The sequence below is a fragment of the Electrona antarctica genome, assembly GCF_951216825.1.
Source record: "Electrona antarctica genome assembly, chromosome: 16".
Taxonomy (NCBI): Eukaryota; Metazoa; Chordata; class Actinopteri; order Myctophiformes; family Myctophidae; genus Electrona; species Electrona antarctica.
In genome coordinates this window covers 31,212,435-31,234,035 of record NC_136797.1, presented here as the reverse complement: position 1 = coordinate 31,234,035, position 21,601 = coordinate 31,212,435, and the positions used below count along the sequence as shown (strand labels likewise).

The window sequence follows — 21,601 nt, the reverse complement described above, 5'->3', positions numbered from 1 at the left end:
TCCAGGCGTGTGTGCGTGCGTGTGCGAGCGTGCGTGCGTGTGTGTGTGAGCCAATGGAGAGGGGAGGCAGTGTTGCCAGGTCCGCGAATTATAAGCGAGTTGGAGTGCGTGTAAGTAGTGTGTTGAAAGGTATTTTTGTGGGCTTTTGAAATATGCAGACTTGGCAACCCACTCTTCAGCAACTAGCGGTGTGAACCATAGACATATATACATAGACGCCCCTTCCGGCTCTGAGGCGTGTGTCAAAATTGAAGGCACTATTTTCCCGACATTCCTTGCGAAGAATAGCGGAAGCAAAGCGGAAGATTGTCAAGCTTCCGCGTGCGTAACATAAGTCCCGGAAAAGACGCGCTGTGATTGGCCAGTAGTCACTTGAGTGACAGCGAGAGACATGGAGGATTCACATGAGTGACGTCACTCGGGCAGCGACGCAGTCGCCTTCAGCAAATGCCTTCAGCACTTCTAAATAAGAAAGCTGCGGAGAACTGTTGCTTTGTGTTCACTCTTTTAATGTTTTCTGTTAGTAATCTAATCCCCCCTGGCTCTGATGTTGTATTGTTAATAACTTTGTTGTTTGTGTTTGTTTGTCTTGTTTTGTAATGTATATTGTCATGACTGTTATAAAGATTTGTTAAAAAAAAAAAAAGCCTTCAGCACTGCACTTCCGCCTTCATTGGGATACACGTCGCTCCAATGAACTGCAGCGGCAAATGAGGCGTCTATGTATATATGTCTATGGTGTGAACTAGCGGTGTCAGTCTACCGGTCGCAAGTTTCCAGGGCAAACACTAACCAGCACCTTCTACGAAGCTGCTGGTAAAAAAAAGGTAGGACCACTCCAGGATGACAAGAGGTATTGCCTCCAGCACAAAGTGCAATATCTCCCCTGTCCAGGCCGGTGTTCCAAAAGAACATCATTCTTATTGATTGCAGCTTTCTAAAGGGGTTGAGTTAAATAGTATGAATTTATAATATACAACTAAGAATATACCATATCAAAGGCTTAAAAAAAACATCAAAAAATACTTTCATCTCACTTAACACTTACAGCGCAAGCATTTATTGACAAATGATATAATTCACGCCAGCATTTGTCCCTGTTCAGCTCTTATTTTGAAGAGCCAAAAATCTAGACCGGATGTTGTGAACTTATGTTGGGTTGTGTGACGATGCCGTATCGTTCCATGTTTGCCGCGGGTGCTGCTTTAACATGATGCAGAAGCATCACATCGTCGGTGCTGGGCCCTGGAATAAACCTTGTTTTGACCAAAAATGGATCCCTATACCCCGGATCTCTATATGCAGGCCTACATATGGACATATGGGTCGGATTGGCGGTTCTGGACAACAACCTCTGTGGCGGGCACCACACTCCCAGTCCACGCGTGACCATTTTGAAGTCGGTCAAATGATGCAGATCTGTGGCTCTGGACAACTGGAACTCCATATGCCTGGGTTTGTTTATGGTCATGGTCTGACTCATAGCGGCATGCCTACTGGGGCGGCAGTGGCTCAGGGGCAGAGTTGCCACCGGAAGGTTCCCAGTCCGATCCCGGGATCCCCCTGAGTTAGTGTGGAAGTGTCCTAGAGCAAGACTATGACTATGACTATGACCTAACTGCTCCCGATGAGCAGGTTAGTGCCTTGCGGCGTGGTTTCCTCCGCTATCGGTGTATGAATGTGCATGGGTGAATATAGTGCACAATCTACAGTTGGGTGCCACCGATATTGTCCCTTATCATTTGACCCATTTAGGCCTGACCTCAAAATTAAAAAAAAATCCATCTAAATCCTTCAGTTTGCTGAAATAAATATTTTCACGATTTTTTAAAAATAGCAGACCTACAAGCTCATAGCGCGCCACTCGGTGGCGCGCTATGAGCTTGTAGATCTGCTATTTTTCAATAGCTAAATTATAACATAATGTTTAAAACACCAAAAGGGGTTCCCGCCCAAAATGGGTTAACTGTCCTTTTACGCAGATCACGCAAACCTCAGCAAAAAGAAAAGGACAATATCGATGGCCTCCAACTGTATGTAATGCACCTTTGGATAAAGGCGCTGTATAAATGCACCATTTACCTATATACAGGTATATGGGCAAATCAGGTTTGTTTATTGTTATGTCTGAGTCATAGTAGGCCAGTCAATCTAAGATAAAAAGGCGTGGCCCAAAAGATTTTTTATTTTATTTGTATAAATTGTGGATCATGGTAAATTCAGGGGTTGAAAGTCGGGTACCATTAACATCCTATATAAAAACAAAAGTAGCATGTGACGTGTCAAACTAGGGGTTATTCGTGATTCTGAATCCATTGCAAGCATTAGTTTAGCAAAAAAAAACATTCATTGGGCTAAATTAGGCCATAGCCACTTGCCCAAATGTGCCCATATGCGCTGACCTCATCACATTTGTGATGACGGCTATGACGTTTTTTTAGCCCAAGTTTTAGGTAAACTGACAAGAGTTTCCTCATTAGGAAACCATAGTATGTTTTTGCATGACCAGTGTGATCCCTCTTTTTATTGACCTTTTTTTTTTAAATCACCAATTTGTTCCTCACTGTGCTGAAGCCAATTATGGAAACCTATGAGACAGCAGAGGTCTAAGTTTATCCTATGAAACACTCATTATCACACAGCACGCTGAATTGTTCAATACTGTTACTGACAAGTTAACCAATTAGATCAAAGGAATCAAAGCTAATAATGTAATTCCTGAAATGATACATGTCTGGGTTGTTTTTTTTGCATAATATGTATGCTGTATGTCAATGTGGGTTTAATAAAAATGTGGAATGAGGGTTAATAACAATTACATCTGTTTGCCAAAATTGTAAATGTATGTAAATTGTTTAGGTTAATAATAATGAAAGCTTACATTGTACTGAATGCAAAAGACCATACAAACAGATTGAAGAATGGAACCCTATATTAGCTGTGCTGTACATCTAAAATGTATATGCTGACTTGCTTTATTGCATTGCAGATATTATGTAAATTAAAGACATGGGGTTGTAGCACTGACTCCATTAAATAGCCATCCATTAAAGCTTGACTGCATTTTGAGACTGCAATGCAGATAATAGACTGGACATGCATAATAGAATAACTGAATAATGTTGTTTTATTGAATGAAAGCTATTTGTATTATAACAAATAAGCAGTAGTTATGGTTATTATGAGCCTGGGAACACGTATTTGTAAAAGAGCATTATACAGAAGGCCTCACATTAACCCATTTTGGGCGGGAACCCCCTGCTATGCTTTAGCTATTGAAAAATAGCAGATCTACAAGCTCATAGCGCGGCACCGAGTGCCGCGCTACGAGCTTGTAGGTCTGCTATTTTTGAAAAATCGGGAAAATGTGGTGCAAGTTTTTTAATATATATTCTTTCAGTGCGAACGTTTTTAACTCAAATCTTTGTTTCTGGGGGGGGTCCCTGGAACAACATATTTTCAAATTGAGGTCGGCGGCCGAATACACATAATTGTGGGGGACATGACATATTGAACACCACTGACATAGAAACATGAGGTATTTCAGAAAACTGTCTGGATTTAGAAGACATTTTTTTAATTTCGACGTCAGGCCTAAATGGGTTAAGCCTATAAAACACTGAGAAGTGTGCTAAAGCAGACCACTTTTATTACTGGATTAACAAAATGGTGAGGACATTGGCTAGCCTAGTAAAACTTGCATCAGACTGAAGCTCTGTCAAAGGCAATGCTTCCCTTGGGAGAGTAAATGTGCTGTTGTCAGCACTGAGCACCACACTGTAAACTCCGTGTCATTGCCGATATCTTGCTTACAAATGTGAACGCACTATTCTATAAATTACTTCGGTCTCTCTATATACAGTAACATGAGCCTAGAAGAGCATATTATTTTTTTCTTCTCTACAGCTTCCAGTAAGTCGGTGTAGATTCACATTTATGCAAGGACATGTGGTACAATACACTGCACATGTACAGTTGGGTGCCACCGATATTGTCCCTTATCATTTGACCCATTTAGGCCTGACCTCAAAATTTAAAAAAATCCTTCTAAATCCTCCAGTTTTCTGAAATAAATATTTTCACGATTTTTCAAAAATAGCAGACCTACAAGCTCGTAAGGCGCCACTCGGTGGCGCGCTATGAGCTTGTAGATCTGCTATTTTTCAATAGCTAAATTATAACAATGTTTAAAACACCAAAAGGGGTTCCCGCCCAAAATGGGTTAACTGTCCTTTTGCGCAGATCACGCAAACCTCAGCAAAAAGAAAAGGACAATATCGATGGCCTCCAACTGTAACAGAGAGCATACAAATGAACCCACATCCATTTGTACTCTGTTCAAATTTAATTAACATTGAGATTATAAATGACCCTGCAAAAAAGAAAACAAAACCCCCCAAAAAGTTGTCCCAGCAGTCAGAATCATGTCCTGCAGAACTGACTGACCGCAGAAAAGAGCGATAGAGAGGGAAGGAAAGAGTGAGCGAGAGCTCGACAACCTCAACGCCAAAAGAATAGAGCACTCAGACATGAGCCTGCCATAGAGCTGACAGACTCACACTTAATGATGTTCACTCAAAGAGCCAGGAGACACCTCGAGGGGCCAAGGCCAGTCCAACAACACCGTCTCCTGTTTTAGCTGCCTGGACGTGGCTCCTTCATTTCGCTCCCTCACTGCATCTTATATATATCGTATCATATTTTCTTTCGATTGAGATTACCGAGGACCATCCACACGTTGACGACATTTTGACCTTAACTTTCTGGCAGGGTATATTAGTATGAGCAGCACTTCACAATCAATCAATCAATCAATCAAATTATGCACAATAAAATCCTCATGTCAATTTTACTCAGAAAGTGTAAACTTACCTAAATGACAAAATAAGTGAGAAGCAATATAAGCATTGTATTTTCATGAAGTGTAGTATATGTTTTGCACAATTTTGAGGTGTTCAATATATGTTTTGAGAAGGATCCGAGACCGATTTCATGAATAAGCCGATACCTCAGTAATGAAACAATATATAACAGTTGAGGAATCAACTGCCATCAACGTAAGAGTGACAAAGGACCCACATGTCAAAAAAGTAAATATAAATAATAATAATAATTATTATAATAATAATAATAACAAGTGGGAATGTGTGCGTGCGTGCGGACGGACGGACAAAACAGACTCTCTCCCCATGCCTTCGGCCTGGTGGAGACAATAGAAATATTGACCGTACAGCAGGTTGGGGAAGGCAGGATGGATGAGGTTCACTTAGGGACAAAGAGTCCTGGAGTGAGAAAACAAAGGAGTAGGCAGATAAGAAGGTTAAAGAGAGTGAAGGGGAGTTAGAGAAAAGTAAAATCGTTTTAGGTTCTTATGGATGTGCCATCTGTCCATGGATATGTCATTCTGTGCTTTTACCATTCATTCATCCATGCATCTTTCATTTATTGCATGCACTGTTCATCCATAGATGTTTCCATGAAAGTGATTAAACAAAAAACTATTGGCGCTGTATGCCCATGGCTTGCTGGCAAGCACTATGTGTCCATGGATGTTTTGTCCCACGCATGCTTTGTTCATCCATAAATGTTTTGCGGAAACGAAAGCATTTGCCGCCGTATGCCCATGTAATGGTGACACCTGAAAAAGGAAACAGAAAGTGACATGAAAAGAGACGTCAGAAACACAAAGGAGGAGAGTTGAGGGCTTTGAAGGGGGAAAAAATGAAGTGAAAAAGTGTCAAGGCGACGGCCTATAAGACAGACTTATAAAAAATACAGCAAGTGGAATATCTGTATCATACACAGGGGCGGGTTGGGGGAAGAGGGGTTATCAGGGAAGGTGTAAGACGAAGTGAGAGAATAATGGCGGAGCAGAGACAGGGAAGTGATTTGACAGATGATAGCTTAGAGAAGTGAAGAGAGCAGTCTTAAGAGTGAAGCCTAGAGGGAGTGGACGACATCCCAGTGAAGGCCAGCGTCCAGAGGTGTGTGGGCAGTCAGCCTGTGTGTGTGTGTGTGTGTGTGTGTGTGTGTGTGTGTGTGTGTGAGAGAGAGAGCCTGTGAGGACATTGAGCAAAGCACAGATGGGGTGGGAGAGTGGGATGCAGATATTGCTTTCAAGGGAGTTTGTTTTGGTGCAGAGAGAGGTCACAAGAGTGGTGTGTGCTTAGGTCCAGCAAGTAGAATAATAGGCTTGTGTGTGGTGTGTGTGTGTGTGTGTGTGTGTGTGTGTGTGTGTGTGTGTGTGTGTGTGTGTGTGTGTGTGTGTGTGTGTGTGTGTGCATGCGAGAAAGATAGAGAGAGAGTCACTGCTACAGTAACTTGGATGTACTTCAGCGTCACTTACCATGACAGATATGTGCAGCAGATGCATGTGTTCGTGTACAGCATGAGCTGGCTCCCGGGGTGTGGGCTGTGTTGTCTGAGCTAGCTGCTCCGAGCTGGTCATGGACACGTGGAAATAAAGTGTCCCGTTCTCCAACCACTGCTGCTTCCAGTGTACGTGGGATATGTCCGCTCCCGTACCAGACATCTCTGCAGACAGCAGGCAAGGGGAGGAAGGGGAGACAAGAACACAGAAAAACTATGTTCAGCAATGCTGCAATTGGAGAGGACATTAGGGGCTCTATCTTGCGCCACGCCCATCCCTAAACTTATGTCATTTTTACTATTTTGAAATCATTTCAAAATAGTTCAAATAGCCAATCTACAAGCTCACAATGTGTTGATAGATCAGCTACAGTAGTTCAACCATTTTAAAAGGTTTTTCATAATAGTAAAAAAGAAAAAAGGCTAATAAGTTGAGGGATAAGGGGTAAGGGTGGCACAATATATACTGTGGGCCAATGTCTTTTGCACTTAAATCACGGTTGCAACTTGCAGGGCCTGCCGACAAAAGTATAAAATGTCAGTTTGGTACGCACTAGGCAGCCAATGATGAGCCACACGTTTAATGCATTTACCTGTTAAAGTAATTGAATCCATTTCTCACATTGTCAACAGGTATAATGCATACAGGGGTATATAGCCTGATATAGCCAGACATGATCAAATTGTAGATTTCACTGCCAAAGAAATACTGTAGTCTCTCCAGGGCTCAATGTTTCTAAACACCCCTGTGTTAAGAGTAACTGGTTCAGAAATGTTTAAATGGCAAATGGTAAATGGTGCATTTATATAGCGCCTTTATCCAAGGCGCTTTACATAGATTGTGCATTACATTCACCCATTCACACACACATTCATACACCGATTGCGGCGGAAGCCATGCAAGGTACCAACCAGCACATCGGGAGCAATTTGGGGTTCAGTGTCTTGCCCAAGGACACTTCGACATGTAGACAGGAGGAGCCGGGATTCGAACCGCCGACCCATGGATCATTGGACGACCTGCTCTACCTCTTGAGCCACAGTCGCACAGTTGTTTAGACAATTATACTTTTTTAACGACGTGGCAGCAAATACACTGTGCATATGTTGTGGACGAGGGCCAAAATGAAGATAGGGTTATTGGTGTACACTAGTAGTATACTGAGTGGTACTGCAGACAGGCTAATAGTAGGCCTATACGGGACTGCAGATGACAGGCCTTCCAAAGAGTGAAGTACAACTCTGTTTCTGCTGAAATTGGAAGCCTATCTGTTTGGAAATGAATTGTATGAATGCATTATGGATATTTATTCTTTCTGTGTGCCTCTGTTTATGCCATCCCTGCGCATAACTTTGAACTCACACATATTTGAACTCAAATATGCCACAATGGAAATAAATAAGCTCTCACAGTTAAACAGTACCTGTTCAAACAGTAGCTGTTTAACTGTGGGTTCAAATAAAGAAAACAAATCAAGGGAGAATGTGTGTGTGTGTGTGTGTGTGTGTGTGTGTGACTGTGACTGTGACTGTGACTGTGTGTGTGTGTGTGTGTGTGTGTGTGTGTGTGTGTGTGTGTGTGTGTGTGTGTGTGTGTGTGTGTGTGTGTGTGTGTGTGTGTGTGTGAGAGAGAGAGAGAGAGAGAGAGAGAGAGAGAGAGAGAGCACACTCACATATCTGTGATACCGTGTCAACAAAAAGCACATTAGTCAGTGAAGAATAATCCTGAGTTCAGAGGTGAGCCTGTGAGTTGCACATTAGTATTCCTATGCAGTCCTCTGGTTCCATGCAGGTCAAGAATTGGCTGCTCCCAGGAAGCCGGCTGCAATATCAACACTCAGTAAAAAAAAAAACCCACTAGACTTCATACTGCGTTATCATAGGCTTTGCTATGCAGTCAATAGAGTAAACACTGTCTTTTTAGAATTGCCTTGCTTAGCTTCTACACGAACGTTTTTATGATGACTTTTTCATCCAAGTTATAGCCTAAGTCAGACATTCTGTCCTAAATTCCAAATTGATAGTTGCCAAGTGTCAGTGTAATTCAGCCACGGCGATCAATACAGCAGCACGGGTATAATAAACAAAATGAATCATAGTAGGGAGGCGGCTTGTTTTCGTTCATTTCCCTTTGCTTGTTTTGTCCTTTCTTGTGGAACGAGAGACGGAACAGTCTTTATAAATGAGAAAAAAAACAACAACGGCTAATGTCACTTGTCTGCTATTTGTCAAGCTTTATTCAATTTCACTGTCAATATCAGATGAGAAAGCGCTGCCTCACTATGCACTGTCCTCCTGTTATCTCCACAAATCATCAAAAGTCTTGTAAACCTAATGAATACATTAGCTGCCAGCATTGGCCAGCATTAGCATAAAAGGGTACGACACCCAAGATAAGAACGATACAATTTATTTTAAAGGGGAGGAGAAGAACAGCAAAGTGTTTGGACAGAGGGGAAAAGAGGGGTGTGCAACCTTTGTCAAAAAATAAATAATCAAAGTAGTAATTTAGAGAGCAAACAAAGGGAGCTGATTGCTAGTTAATTTAACTCTTGAGTTTACAAATTTTGATCCGAAGGGTCTATTTGGTTATTATTTGTAAGCTCTCAAGGTCCTTACGCACGCACGGGGAGTTCCTTTTGTGCGATACATTAACCCAAAAAGCTAAAATATATATATATATATATATATATATACACGTATTAGAACATCTGTTTGTGTCATGAGTGCTTCTGTTTACACAGAAAGAGAAAGTTAAACGGTCATAACGTGACTCAATTTTTATTCAGAACGAGGTTGACCTTTTTCACCATCAACTAGAAAAAGTGCCCCTCGGGGCACAGGTCTCCACCAGGCCAGGTCAGGTTGTGGCCTCCTGGTGGCGCTATAATAGGCCAATGTGAAAAGTGTGCCATTTGTTCTTACACCATTGATGGCAATTGGATGATTTGAGGCATTTTGTTCCAAAAATGTGTTTTGCAAAAATCCACCTGTTGGTGGCGCTATAACAGGTCAATGTGAAAGGATATATTCCCCAGGAAAGTCTGTGAAAGATGTCATGTAAATTGCATGCTGCGTTCATGATTTGAGGCTTTTTGTTTCAAAAGGGCCAATCCTGCAAACTTTGAAAGCCAATGTTAGCCAATTAGGATGGAATATGAAATATCAGACAGATCCATCTTGAACACATGACTATAGAGATAGTGTGTAACGATTTGCGGGATTTTTGGACAGAATCTGGAGGAGTAAAAATGTTTTTCAAAAGTTGGCCTCCTGGTGGCGCTAGAACAGGCCGTTCTGGAAATTTTGGGGCAGAGGTTAATCGTTGGCATCCAGGGAGTGTGTGTGCAAAATTTGGCATCGGCCGGGTTAACGGTGCCGGAGATTAGCTGTTCACAGACGGACACACGGATGGAGTGCAAAACATCTCTCCCCATGCCTTCGGCCTGGTGGAGACAATAAAGGATTTTTATGGCTGCAACAGTGCGCCACTGTGGGGTGTTTTTTTATGCGTTGATTGACCAATAAAAAAAGCATTGGACTTAAAGGCATTTAAACTATGAATGAGGCATAGGGTTAGGGCTATGAGGCATATGAATAGTGTGATGAGAAATATTCGCCGGCATATATTCAAATAAGTCATCTAATTTATTTGCCATGCCTCGGAGACCTTCAGAGTTACAAATTAACACTGAGGATTTTACTGTGTGCCCTAGATGCTTGTTGGGCTTGATACACTATTCAGGGGGATGGGTGACAAGGGCAGGGAGAACTGCTGCTTCCTGATCAGTGGCAGGTACCTAATGACAGATGGCTTTCAGTGGCACTGGTTATTAACCCGCTGACTCTGGGTCAGTGGACAGGGGCAGCAAGGGGAGTGTTCTGTGAGCCCGACTCATCACTGTCACTCCCCATTTGGTCCACAGACCGAGGGAGGGCACCCACTGTACACAGAAAGACACACACACACACACACACACACACACACACACACACACACACACACACACACACACACACACACACACACACACACACACACACACACACACACACACACACACACACACACACACACACACACACACACACACACACACACACACACACACACACACACACACACACACACACACACACACACACACCTTCAAGGACAGCTGGAAGGTCCTGTAGTCACTACAGTAGTGTATGCAAGGAACAATGCTTAACCATTATATCAAACCTTTACATATTTTTGCCAAAAAGGCATGAAAGACATGGTTGTTTTTACTACATGACATGTCAAAAGTCTCGTCTTTGTGCTATGAAAATGTATTGATAATTACGAATATTAACAATATGCTGTACAGCAGTCATCGTCATCTTCCCCAATGACGTTGGGGAACAGATGCCTATAGAAAAATGAGCTTTCAGCATATTTTCTCTTTTATAAGTGGCCAGTCAGAACATCTAAACTACTGCTGACTACAGAGCCCATGGTAATTCTGCCCAGCTGTCACATCAGTCAATGTGTGTCATCACGTTCAATATGGGAGTAGTCCAATAAGGAGACACGCTGGTTGACCTTTGACATTGACAGAGGATGCAATTGTTGACTGCTGGACTAACAATGCAGCAGCCCTCCCCTTCCATCTGCTACTATTTTAAACACAGCTTTCTGCCAAGATCCTGTCAAGTTTGTCTTTGAACTTTCTTGACAGGCTGTGGGTGTGTGTTTCAGTTACCTTTTAAATATATCTATGTAAAACACTGCCAGTCACTTTGATCCAATGTTAACAAAACAAATGCCAAGTAGGCTGTCTAGAAGAGGGTCTGGTGGTCCGGGCGGCTGGCGTAGCCGTCTGGGCACCTTGGATGGTAATCCAGTCTGGCCGCGGGTTCGACTCCCGATCCCGACGGCCTTTACTGCGTGTCACCCCCCCCCCCATCTCTCTCTCCCCATTTCCTGTCAGCCTACTGTCTCTGTCCCTCTATAAAAAAGAAAATAAAGGCGAAAGCCACAAAAAATATATCTAATATGTTGTGCCAGGGACAAAAGAGATATTCAAAATATTTAAAACAATTTTTTTATTAAAAACAGTTTTTGTTAATATATAGCAGGTGTATGAGCTCAAAACGCTTCACATTACAACGTATTGTGAGCTCGTAAATCACTATTTTCAAATAGCCTGCTAGACTGTACCTTGCACTAATATAACATCAATTAAAATGGACTGCAAGAGACTTGTTTTATGGCTTTCCAACACCTAAGAATAGTGTCATGAACCTAGATTACTTATTATTATTTCATATTAATAGTGTGTTGTCATCGGACATTAAGCCAGCCATTACGGATGGGCACAGCCTCAAGGCCTGTTTGTAATTCATTAGAAGAAATGCCATTAGTGTGTGTGCATGTGTAAAACATGTGTTCTCCTAGCAAGGACACCAGTCGACCAGTGATGGAAAATGTACACCCAGCCGAGTCCAAGGACAACCCTGAGGCATGCCATTGTAATGATTTCATATGGTCCCTGAGAGCAACACGAAAAGTACGGCCTGGTTGTTCTCTTTATGAACCACAAAGGGAAAAGTAACATCTTAAGACTTGGATCCTTAAGGGGGGAACATAACTTTATTGAATCAAATGTTGTATGTCACATAATTCTGAGAGACGCGTTCACTGTGGCCATCATTCTCCTGAAACAAGAAACCAGAGAGTCTGACGTCATATGTATTGATTTTGTCCTGAGTGGAGAGTGTGGAGAGTGTGGCGCTGCTCCAGTGATAATGAACGGAAGACTGACACTAGAATTATACTGTACGTCTGAATTTGGGGTTTTACATGAAGATTACCTAAAAAAGTACCTGCTCTTTCAGGTGTTTGGAGTTTCATGCGCTGCCAGAAAGAGCACATTTGCAGCGGTTTAATAGTAACTATAACCACCTAGTACAAATTACACTATATCATATTTACACAAAAAACATATAACGTAAATTACTGTCACCAAACTATGTTTTGAAACAGCTTAATAGTTTGTACTGCTAATACATGTATTCAGGCTTACTGTAGCTGGGCACGGTTTGAACATGATGTTCATCCAGCAGCAGCTTCTTCTCTTTTGATCTTTACATTTAACATGCTTTCTGATTTCTCTTCACAGGGACCTACCTTTTGATTCATTTTTATCTTGATGCTATAATCATATAAGCCTTCCAAAAAGTTAATGTGCAACAAGTCCTGCTGAAAAGCAGAACAGAGTGTAAGAAAAATATGACACTGGCTGCTGACAAATTAATTAGTTCACTACCTTCTAATCTACACCATTCTGCAATAGCTTGGCAGGATTAAATTCACAAGCCTTCTCATCCATCAGGTCTCATGCAATCTGGGCAACAATAATTAAACAAGAGCTCTTTACACCCAATCAGACAAAAGGAACATTTGCAATGATTATTAGTGCTAGAATTAGGTGGGGGAGTGGAGGGTATGCATATTTTATATTCACTGAAGGATTAATGCATATTGTAAACAGCAGCAAAACCTTAATATGAAATAAAATCAACAGCAAATGCTTTAACATGAAATAAAATAGAGTTCATCCTCAAATGTGCAAAATACGCTAGATTTTGCGATATTGCGTGGACCAACTCCAAGTTGACAATTCAGTGTTTCCCCTAGCCAAAAGCTGATAGTGTGGGGGGAGCTTTCACGCATGCACACTCGTGCAGCGCACGTGCAAATATTTGTGATTTTGTGTGTGTGTTTTTGCCGTCTTTTGCGGTTATTTGTCTTTTTTGTCCTATTCGCGACCGCCTACAAAAGATCATACTGTAGTGACTGGTCATGATTGTGCCACACAATGCATATACTGTAGGAGAAACAATGCATTCTGGCCTAAGGATGGGGATGGAGTGTCCGAAATGAGATTTCTCCAACGGGTGGCTGGCATCTCCCTTAGAGATAGGGTGAGAAGTTCAGTCACACAGGAGAGACTCGGAGTAGAGCCGCAGCTACTTCGCCTGGAAAGGAGCCAGCTTAGGTGGTTCGGGCATCTGGTTAAGATGCCTCTCGGGCAACTCCCTAGGGAGGTCCTCGATGCACGTCCCACTGAGAGGAGACCCCGGGGCAGACCAAGGTGCAGATGGAGGGATTACATCCACTCACTGGCCTTGGAACGTCTCGGGATTCCCCAGGAGGAAGTCTCTAATGTTGCTCTGGAGAGGGAAGTCTGGAGCTCTCTGGTGAAGCTGTTGCCCCCGCGACCCGACTACGGATAAGCGGTTGAAGATGGATGGAGATGGATAAAAGGTAATGAGGTCAGTCAAATATTTAAGGTCCATCCTCTGGGGAACATGAAGGCACTCAGTTTAATAGCAGTCTGCCCATTAGATTATCATCATGTCTGAAACCGCTGGTTAAAACATTCATACATACTTTTATTGGTTAAATATGTATGAAACCCACAGACAGACTTAACCACTACCCAATACATTATAACTGATTCGCTAAATATGGAGATATTATGTCATCAGAAACTGCTGACATTGGTGCCCGGTCTGTAGCCGGCTGGGGGGCGGGGGATCCGGGGGCCTCTGGCCAGTCACTTGGTGGCGGGCTGGAGGTCACCGGAGCTTTTGTCTCCTCGGGGTGCGAGCAAGGGCTGGATGCAGGCCGGGCTTGTGACAATTAATGTTGGATATCTGCTGTATATTATGAGTCATGTCTCCTGCTGTTCCCTGCCTTGCCTTGTACTGTCTGAAAAATGCTGTATTTTTGAAGTTTGTCAAGCTGTTTTTCTGTTTTTCTTTGGATTTCTTTTATTGTCTCTGTTTTTGTTATGTATTTTTGTTTTCTTGCATTCACATTTATGTTTGATTTCTGTTTCATTGTTCATGTTTCATTTTTTGAAATAAAAACAAAGTTCAAAAAAAGAAACTGCTGACATTGTGTTAAGATTGTGCATTCATGAATGGAGTTCTATTGTGCAGAGAACCACATGTCAGGGCGGTGGGTTGGGTTCGTCAATCAGGGAAACCGGCGCCTACATCCTCCACTCAACACACAGTGATTCGGTGTGTCCTCCACAGACCCACAGACATCCATGGTTTTATGGTTCTCGACAACCGCTGGTCCAATTGACTTCCTGCTCAGCACTGCACAGTGCACACCCCACCAACCTTTTGAGGTCAACTGGTTGGAAGACGCCCTTGTTATGCCTTGTGTGTACGACAGGCATACACACAGGCAGACAAATCACAGATCGACAAGTATGTAGTATAGATCTGCTATTTCCGTTACTTTGCATAACACTGCCGTGAGGATGTATACAATAGGGGATTAATCCATGTACAACATAAAAGACGAAACATGGATACAAGGTTTCTACCAGACAGCATTTATTTTTAGATATCTTGTGTGTACGTGGAAATTTGTGCCTAAGGAAGGGGCAAGTGAAAAGGTCATGAGATACCCAAAATCTATAGCATTCATCCTCCAGGGACTAATAATGTGCTCAGCAAGTTTGATGGCTATTGCTTGGCCATTCCAGTTTTAGAAATGTTTGGGAGTGGGACCACAGTTGGACGGTCGGACGGACCATTAAAGCTCAGACTTTGCTTGCCTTGCAAGCTCACTTTTCATTGTACCAGCACTTGTGCATTGCACGGTTTTGCACCATCTCATTAACGTTGCATAACAGAGGCGACAGGATTATTTGGAGAGCTCAAATAAACCTTGTTATTCTTGGCTTGGCCGCGCCTGTAAGTATTCCATATGTTTCTGAGTGAAAAGCTCAATGTCAGCAAAACTCTTATTAGCGGGTTTGGGGACAGTATCGGGAGCCTTTCTGTCTACCTCGATATTATTTTTGTTTTGTTTATCTTCCTCTCTACTCTCTAGAACTATGTTTCCATAAACTTCCTCAATTTCGACACTTGGCAGGTATTTAATGTGTTATCAATTTGAAGCATTCACTTTTATTTTTGTTACGTCCTTTTCTCACACATCATTGCATAATGTACTGTATGACAGGGCAGGAAGTGAAGTCGGAAGATCGGAAATGAGAAAAAGGAGACAAGTATTTCAAAAATAAACAAGGAAGCAACGGAAGAATGAAATGAAAACGAAAAACAGAACCTAGGCAGTGTGGTGGGACGTCATACATACTCTTTAAAATGAGAAATTATATAATTAGCAGAACGAGGAGTTGTCCATGGTTGTGACAAATTACTTCCAGGCAAATATTAATTATGCAATACTTTATGATAATAGATGCAAAGAGTTGGTGTTTAGTGAGCTGTGAGAGAGCCAAGCAATATGCAGGTGAAACACTACCCCTATCCCATACATTCATTACTGTATGCAGTTCCCTAAGTAATAATAAGATAACAGCATGTACTATATCCTATTTATACGTTTCCGTTACAATTTCGTTTCAATAATTGAGATAACAAATTTATACTGTGTTGTACAGTAATGTACAGAAACTGGTGAAAGCCCATAATAAGCACAAAATAATATCACATATACTACATTTAATCCTGTAGCTTGGTTTGGAGGTATTCACTTCTTTTTTAATTAAAAAACCTGTTATAATGTTAAACGTTATCTATTGCAGTGTTGCATCTTCAAACAGCATCAAAGGTGTGGGTTAATGTGGGATTTCTATGTCGGGGTCAGAAACAACAAAGCCTGATGGGAGCTGAACAAAGATAAAAGCAACTTAGAAACTAATCTAAATGTAAATGTTGCATAGCAACTACCTTGTTTGTGCGGGCAGCCAGGGACTAATATACTGTACTGTGTGTGTGTGTGTGTGTGTGTGTGTGTGTGTGTGTGTGTGTGTGTGTGTGTGTGTGTGTGTGTGTGTGTGTGTGTGTGTGTGTGTGTGTGTGTGTGTGTGTGTGTGTGTGTGTGTGTGTGTGTGTGTGTGTGAGCACGCTCCTCAAAACAAGTGTGGAGAGTATTTCTCCAACGAGGTACCTTTACAACGAGGTATTACTCACAGCATGAGCATTGAACACGGCTAAATGTGTGGGTAGCGACACCCCCCCCAAAAAAATGGCCAAATCCCCCATTACACTTCTCTTGGTATTTGCTCTTGTTTTGAGTGACCTGCCAGCAACTTTGTTGAGTTTGTGTATGCTCAAGCAGCAACACTGCCCCCACGGAAAGATGCCACGCTTGTCTCTGCTGGCATTCCATTATACAGAGTGGCAGCGTGATTTTGTGTCAGCCCTGGTACCGGACTAAGTTCGATGAGACTGGTGAAGTCAAAGACCAAGAAATGGCAAATGGCAGATAACATACTGTAGGTTCAGTTAATCCTAAGTATCCCCACCACTGTACATGATCAAAGACAAAGTTCTGTTGCACAGACGAATAAAATAGCAGATGAATTAGACGTGCCTATTAATATTGGTTTAGAATAGAAGAAATTCGTATATAAGATAAATAAATGGGTGATAATTCTTGAAGCATGCTCATACATTACAGTACATACCGTATATTGTATGAACCCCCCCCCCCCCACACACACACACACACCCCAAGTCCCAAAAGGTCGCTATTCATCAGTTTAAAGGTGATCATAGCGGTGCCGAGTCAGTGGCTGTGTGGGCCCCGACAGCTCCATGACAGTTTGTCAGCTCGGCAACAAGCCCGTGTCATCAGCGCTTACCATGATGAAAGCTGGCACCCTAAAGGCACTTTGCTGCCTGTCATTTTGCATGTGGCACGATGTGCCAGTCTCCCACTGCCCCACGTCTGCTGCGACTCATACAGTATGAATGCCTTTCTGGTCACCACAGGGTAGGCAGCTGCACATTCACTAATTCACATCAGAGGGTAATGATGGGTTTCATAACCTTTTTCAATGACTATATCTCTGCGCCCTAAATAGAAGCAAGGGCAGTGAAACGGAGAGCACAAAGAGCGGAGGAGAGAAAGGATGGGCCTGTGCTACGTGCCTCTTATTCACCCATCAAAAGGTCCTAGGAATATTAATTAGCAGTTTTAGTAATTCAAATTCCATCTGAGAATGTTTGCATATCATCCTTGACGACGGTAAATTCTGCATGAATTCCCTTTCTAAGCTCCACTCTGCTGATGGTGAAATGCTTGAACAATTCATCAGTAAGAAAATAAACAAGCTAGGGGAAAATGCATCTTTGATTGGAAAGTAAATGGTTGAGATGACACATCCGTTCCATTCCTGAAATGCTAATAGTGCCATTAGCATTTCTAAATGAGCTGACGTGAGCTATAGAATATTTAGGCAAATACAGCACTAGCCAAAAAAGGCATGAGAATGTACTCTCATCTTCCAATCTAGCAACTCAGTGCCAACCTAATGTCTGATTACAAATATTAATGAAATGGTTGGCATTCACATGCACACCATTAAAAAGGCATACAGTTAAAAATTAATCAAGGAAAAAGACCCAAAAAGCTGTCTCAAAGCAACAAAATGGTATTTAATGTGTGCCGAGTTTGGTTGGGGTGTGTGTGTGTGTGTGTGTGTGTGTGTGTGTGTGTGTGTGTGTGTGTGTGTGTGAAGTGTTGGGCGGGAGGAGTAGGACGAAAGCTCCTCAATAGGTGAGTCAGGACACAACAGCAGTGATAACACACACAGTGTGTGGGTAGGAATCAATTGGCCTAAAGACTAAATTGGGGAGAAAAGCGGGTAAGAAGCCAAAAAGAAAAAACAATAATACCCTATCAGTGACCTCATTGCATGTATTCACTAACTAACTTGTTACTACAGAGTGTGCTTTGCATGTGTGCAATGCAAGGTTACAAGAGTTTGTAAGTTAAAGGCCCATAATAAATAGGTCACGTGGTTTCCATTGTAGTATACAGTATATGTAGATTAGGGTTATGTAATCTCATTCCCATTTCAATTCAATTCATTTCAAAGTGTGAAATAGACTCTCATATAGACACTCACATGAAAAACAACAATTTACACACACTCACACTCACACACACACACACACACACACACACACACACACACACACACACACACACACACACACACACACACACACACACACACACACACACACACACACACACACACACACACACACACACACACACACAGTCCAGCCTTCAGCGATCACACCTGGCAGAGATAACTAAGCTATACACGGTTCAAGGACTAACTTAACCTTAAAGCAGTAGGCTAATTTGCAATGTGCTGCTAAACCGTGCAGAGAAAACAAGCACAACTGGATTCACTGATTTGGGTGGGTCAACAATCCTGCCATAATTGCAATCAACACTAAATTAGACAAATCTAATGGTCTGTCTTCATACAAAGCAATAAGCTCTGTCGTTCTTAAGTGACTTACGACAGCGCGGACTAAAGTGACTGTGCAAGACCAACATGATGGGGATCTGTTTGAGCATCTGCATATGGTGGCAGGTGTTAATCAAATGAGGTCTTGCTGCAGAGAACCTCTCTCTCTCTCTCTCTCTCTCTCTGCATCTCTCTCTCTCTCTGCATCTCTCCCCCTCTGCCTCTCTCTCTCTCTCTCTCTCTCTCTCTGCATCCCCCTCCCCCTCTCTCTCTCTCCCTCTCTCTCTCTCTCTCTGCTTGTTATGATGTTCACCGACACAGGTCCATTCGGTTGCATTAGTACACTCTCAGAGTGAAAAATTACCACTAATGATTTGACACGGGTCCATTCGGTTGACTCTCAAAGTGACAAATTAGCACTAAGGATTTGACACGGGTCCATTCGGTTGACTTTCAAAGTGAAGAATTAGCACTAAGGATTTGACACGGGTCCATTCGGTTGCATTTGTACACCGACTCTCAGAGTGAAAGATTAGCACTAAGGATTGTACGGCGTAAACACAGAGCTGTCATTAGTTGTCTCTCACTGTCAATAGTCTAATGGCTGTTGCTACAGTATACTCCACACCTCCATCAGCATCGCATGATCCAATTCTGTTGACTCGACACCCCTTCCTCGAGATGACCTATTTCTGACCTTACATCCGAGTGTTAATTTCACTGCGACAGTGAAAAGAATGTTACCCTCACAGGCTAGGTTTTAAACTCAGAGTAAAAGTAACGCCAGGAATTTCTGCTGTGCGTGAATGGGTCCCACCTACCACTCTCTGCCATACCATTTGACATTTTTCCAGATACATTTTTTAAACCAGCCACTTGCCTAATCACCTTACTAGCGCATCACTGGAAAACAGCTGCTGATGCAAGAAAACACTACTCAGTCAGAAAGTGGCTTTTCAAATATGTATCTGCAATTGATTTTCCTGGTACAAGGATGCTATATTCATGAGCGAGAGAGAGAAAGAGAGTGTGTGTGGGCGTGTGTTCTCAGGTCTAGCTTGGTCACGAAGGGTGACCAGGGTATTTGTCTGAGTCCAGCGACCTTGATGGCAGAGGACCTCAGGTTAGCTTAATACAATTCTAATAAATGATTACCGCTTCACCTCCCAATGTATGAATGAATGAACCATTGTAAAGCGCTTTGAGCACTTGGAAAAGCGCTATAAAAATGCAATTAATTATCATTATTACATTGTGTGTGTGTGTGTGTGTGTGTGTGTGTGTGTGTGTGTATTTCAGTGATGTAAATAGGTTGAGTCCCGGGATATAGGGATGGTCTTTTAGATGAGTCCCAGGGACATTTTATGAGTCATATTTTGCCATTTTTACAAATTGCAGCATTTAACTCCCATTTAATTTGATATGGTTATGTGGTTATATTCATGTAGAAAACAAAAGAAATTATTATTATTATAACCAAAGCTAGCAAAATAAACGAATAAAAAAACCGTACAGTAGCACAGTAGTGCATCCCGTGGATGCAGAGGTCGTCCCTTAACTATAAACTGCGTTTTGGGATGTAAAATGCACCCTATTTTAATCTCTGATATTTACTTTGTACGTATAATTTTTTACCCACAATTGTGTAACTCCCTAACCCTAACCCTTATTTTCACCCAGTGTCAATTGTCCAATGTAATCCTGGGCGCTACACTCCCTCTGCCAACCTGGGGAGAGCTTACGAATACCTTATAGCCTAGATGTCAGACAGGGTGACTGGTGACGGAGGGAGGGGGTGTCGTTTGGAATTCTGTGCAGGGAAAACCAACTTGACATCTTTAGATGTGAGTGAGGTCACGGACGGATCTGATGCTGCTGGCGCTCCTTGGTTCTTATCCCTGATGCCCACATCAATGCCAGCTCACACTGTGCTCAATCAAAGTGACAGCTGCTGGCCTAGTCATTGACCAGCTCCAGCAGGAAACCCGTCGCAGTTGTTCAGAGACACCACTGATGAAGCAAACAGCATGTTCTAGAATCTAGAAGGTGACTTTAGATCCCTGCAAAGCCCAAATAGTATTTCCACCTTTCCGATGTTGTTGTCTAAAGAAAATATGTTTGTATTTATCTATAATATGCACAGTCTCTTGGCGGTTCGTCCTTTCCTCACATATGGAGAATCTTCTGACCGAACCGACTGAAATTTGGCACACACATCGTCAACGACAAGGGGGAGTGATGTGCCAAGTGGAAGGTTGGCTGGATGGGTGGTTGGTTGTGCAGAACCACCGGGTGGCAATGGAGCAAGCTCAACATAGGGATGCCAGTCTTACCCCATTAAGACCTGAGGCCGATTCTACAAATGCCATCTAAAACAATTCTCTAAAAATAAACTTATGTTGCTAGTGGTTCTCAAATGTTTTCATGTCAAGACAAGGACGCCCAAAATTGTATTTGACCACAGACGCCCCATTTAAAAGATATTTTGTTGCAGGGACCCCCAGAAGCAAAGATTTGAGTTAAAATGATCGCTATATAAATATAATATAAATATAAATAATATATCCCAATCTATGCCGAACCCGCAATTTCTCTGGTGTATTGATTGCACCCTCGTGTGCCAAAACCGGGAAATATCGGCCATTAAATCCAGAATGAATAGTATTTTATTTACCGTCCGTTAGCTGTTTTTAGCATCCATCGATAGCCTCCGGTGGGCTCCCATATTGAAATAAATGACTATGTTTAGAGCTTAATAAAACTTTCATCCGACCTCGCGAAAAGAAAATCAATGTTTACATCGGGAGATGACCTCCCGGATTGAAGCTACATGTCATCACACAATCACTTCCGGTTCAACGAGGCTCAACAAGGCTGTCTAAATAGCGTTGGGTTATTGCGTTTTCTTGGCACTGCTACTGAGTGGAGCTATTACTTTTTTT

The 21,601-nt window shown here is 42.3% G+C and overlaps 1 protein-coding gene across 2 annotated transcripts in view; it reads right to left on the bottom strand.

Annotated features, from left to right (window-relative positions):
- The window catches only part of astn2 (astrotactin 2), a 530,329-nt gene that overhangs the window by 445,141 nt on the left and 63,587 nt on the right, over positions 1 to 21,601 (bottom strand). For both annotated transcript variants that reach the window (XM_079524726.1, XM_079524727.1), the window contains exon 2: positions 6,347 to 6,534. In XM_079524726.1, the coding sequence (XP_079380852.1) occupies positions 6,347 to 6,534 (188 nt within the window). The remainder of the gene's footprint in view (positions 1 to 6,346; positions 6,535 to 21,601) is intronic.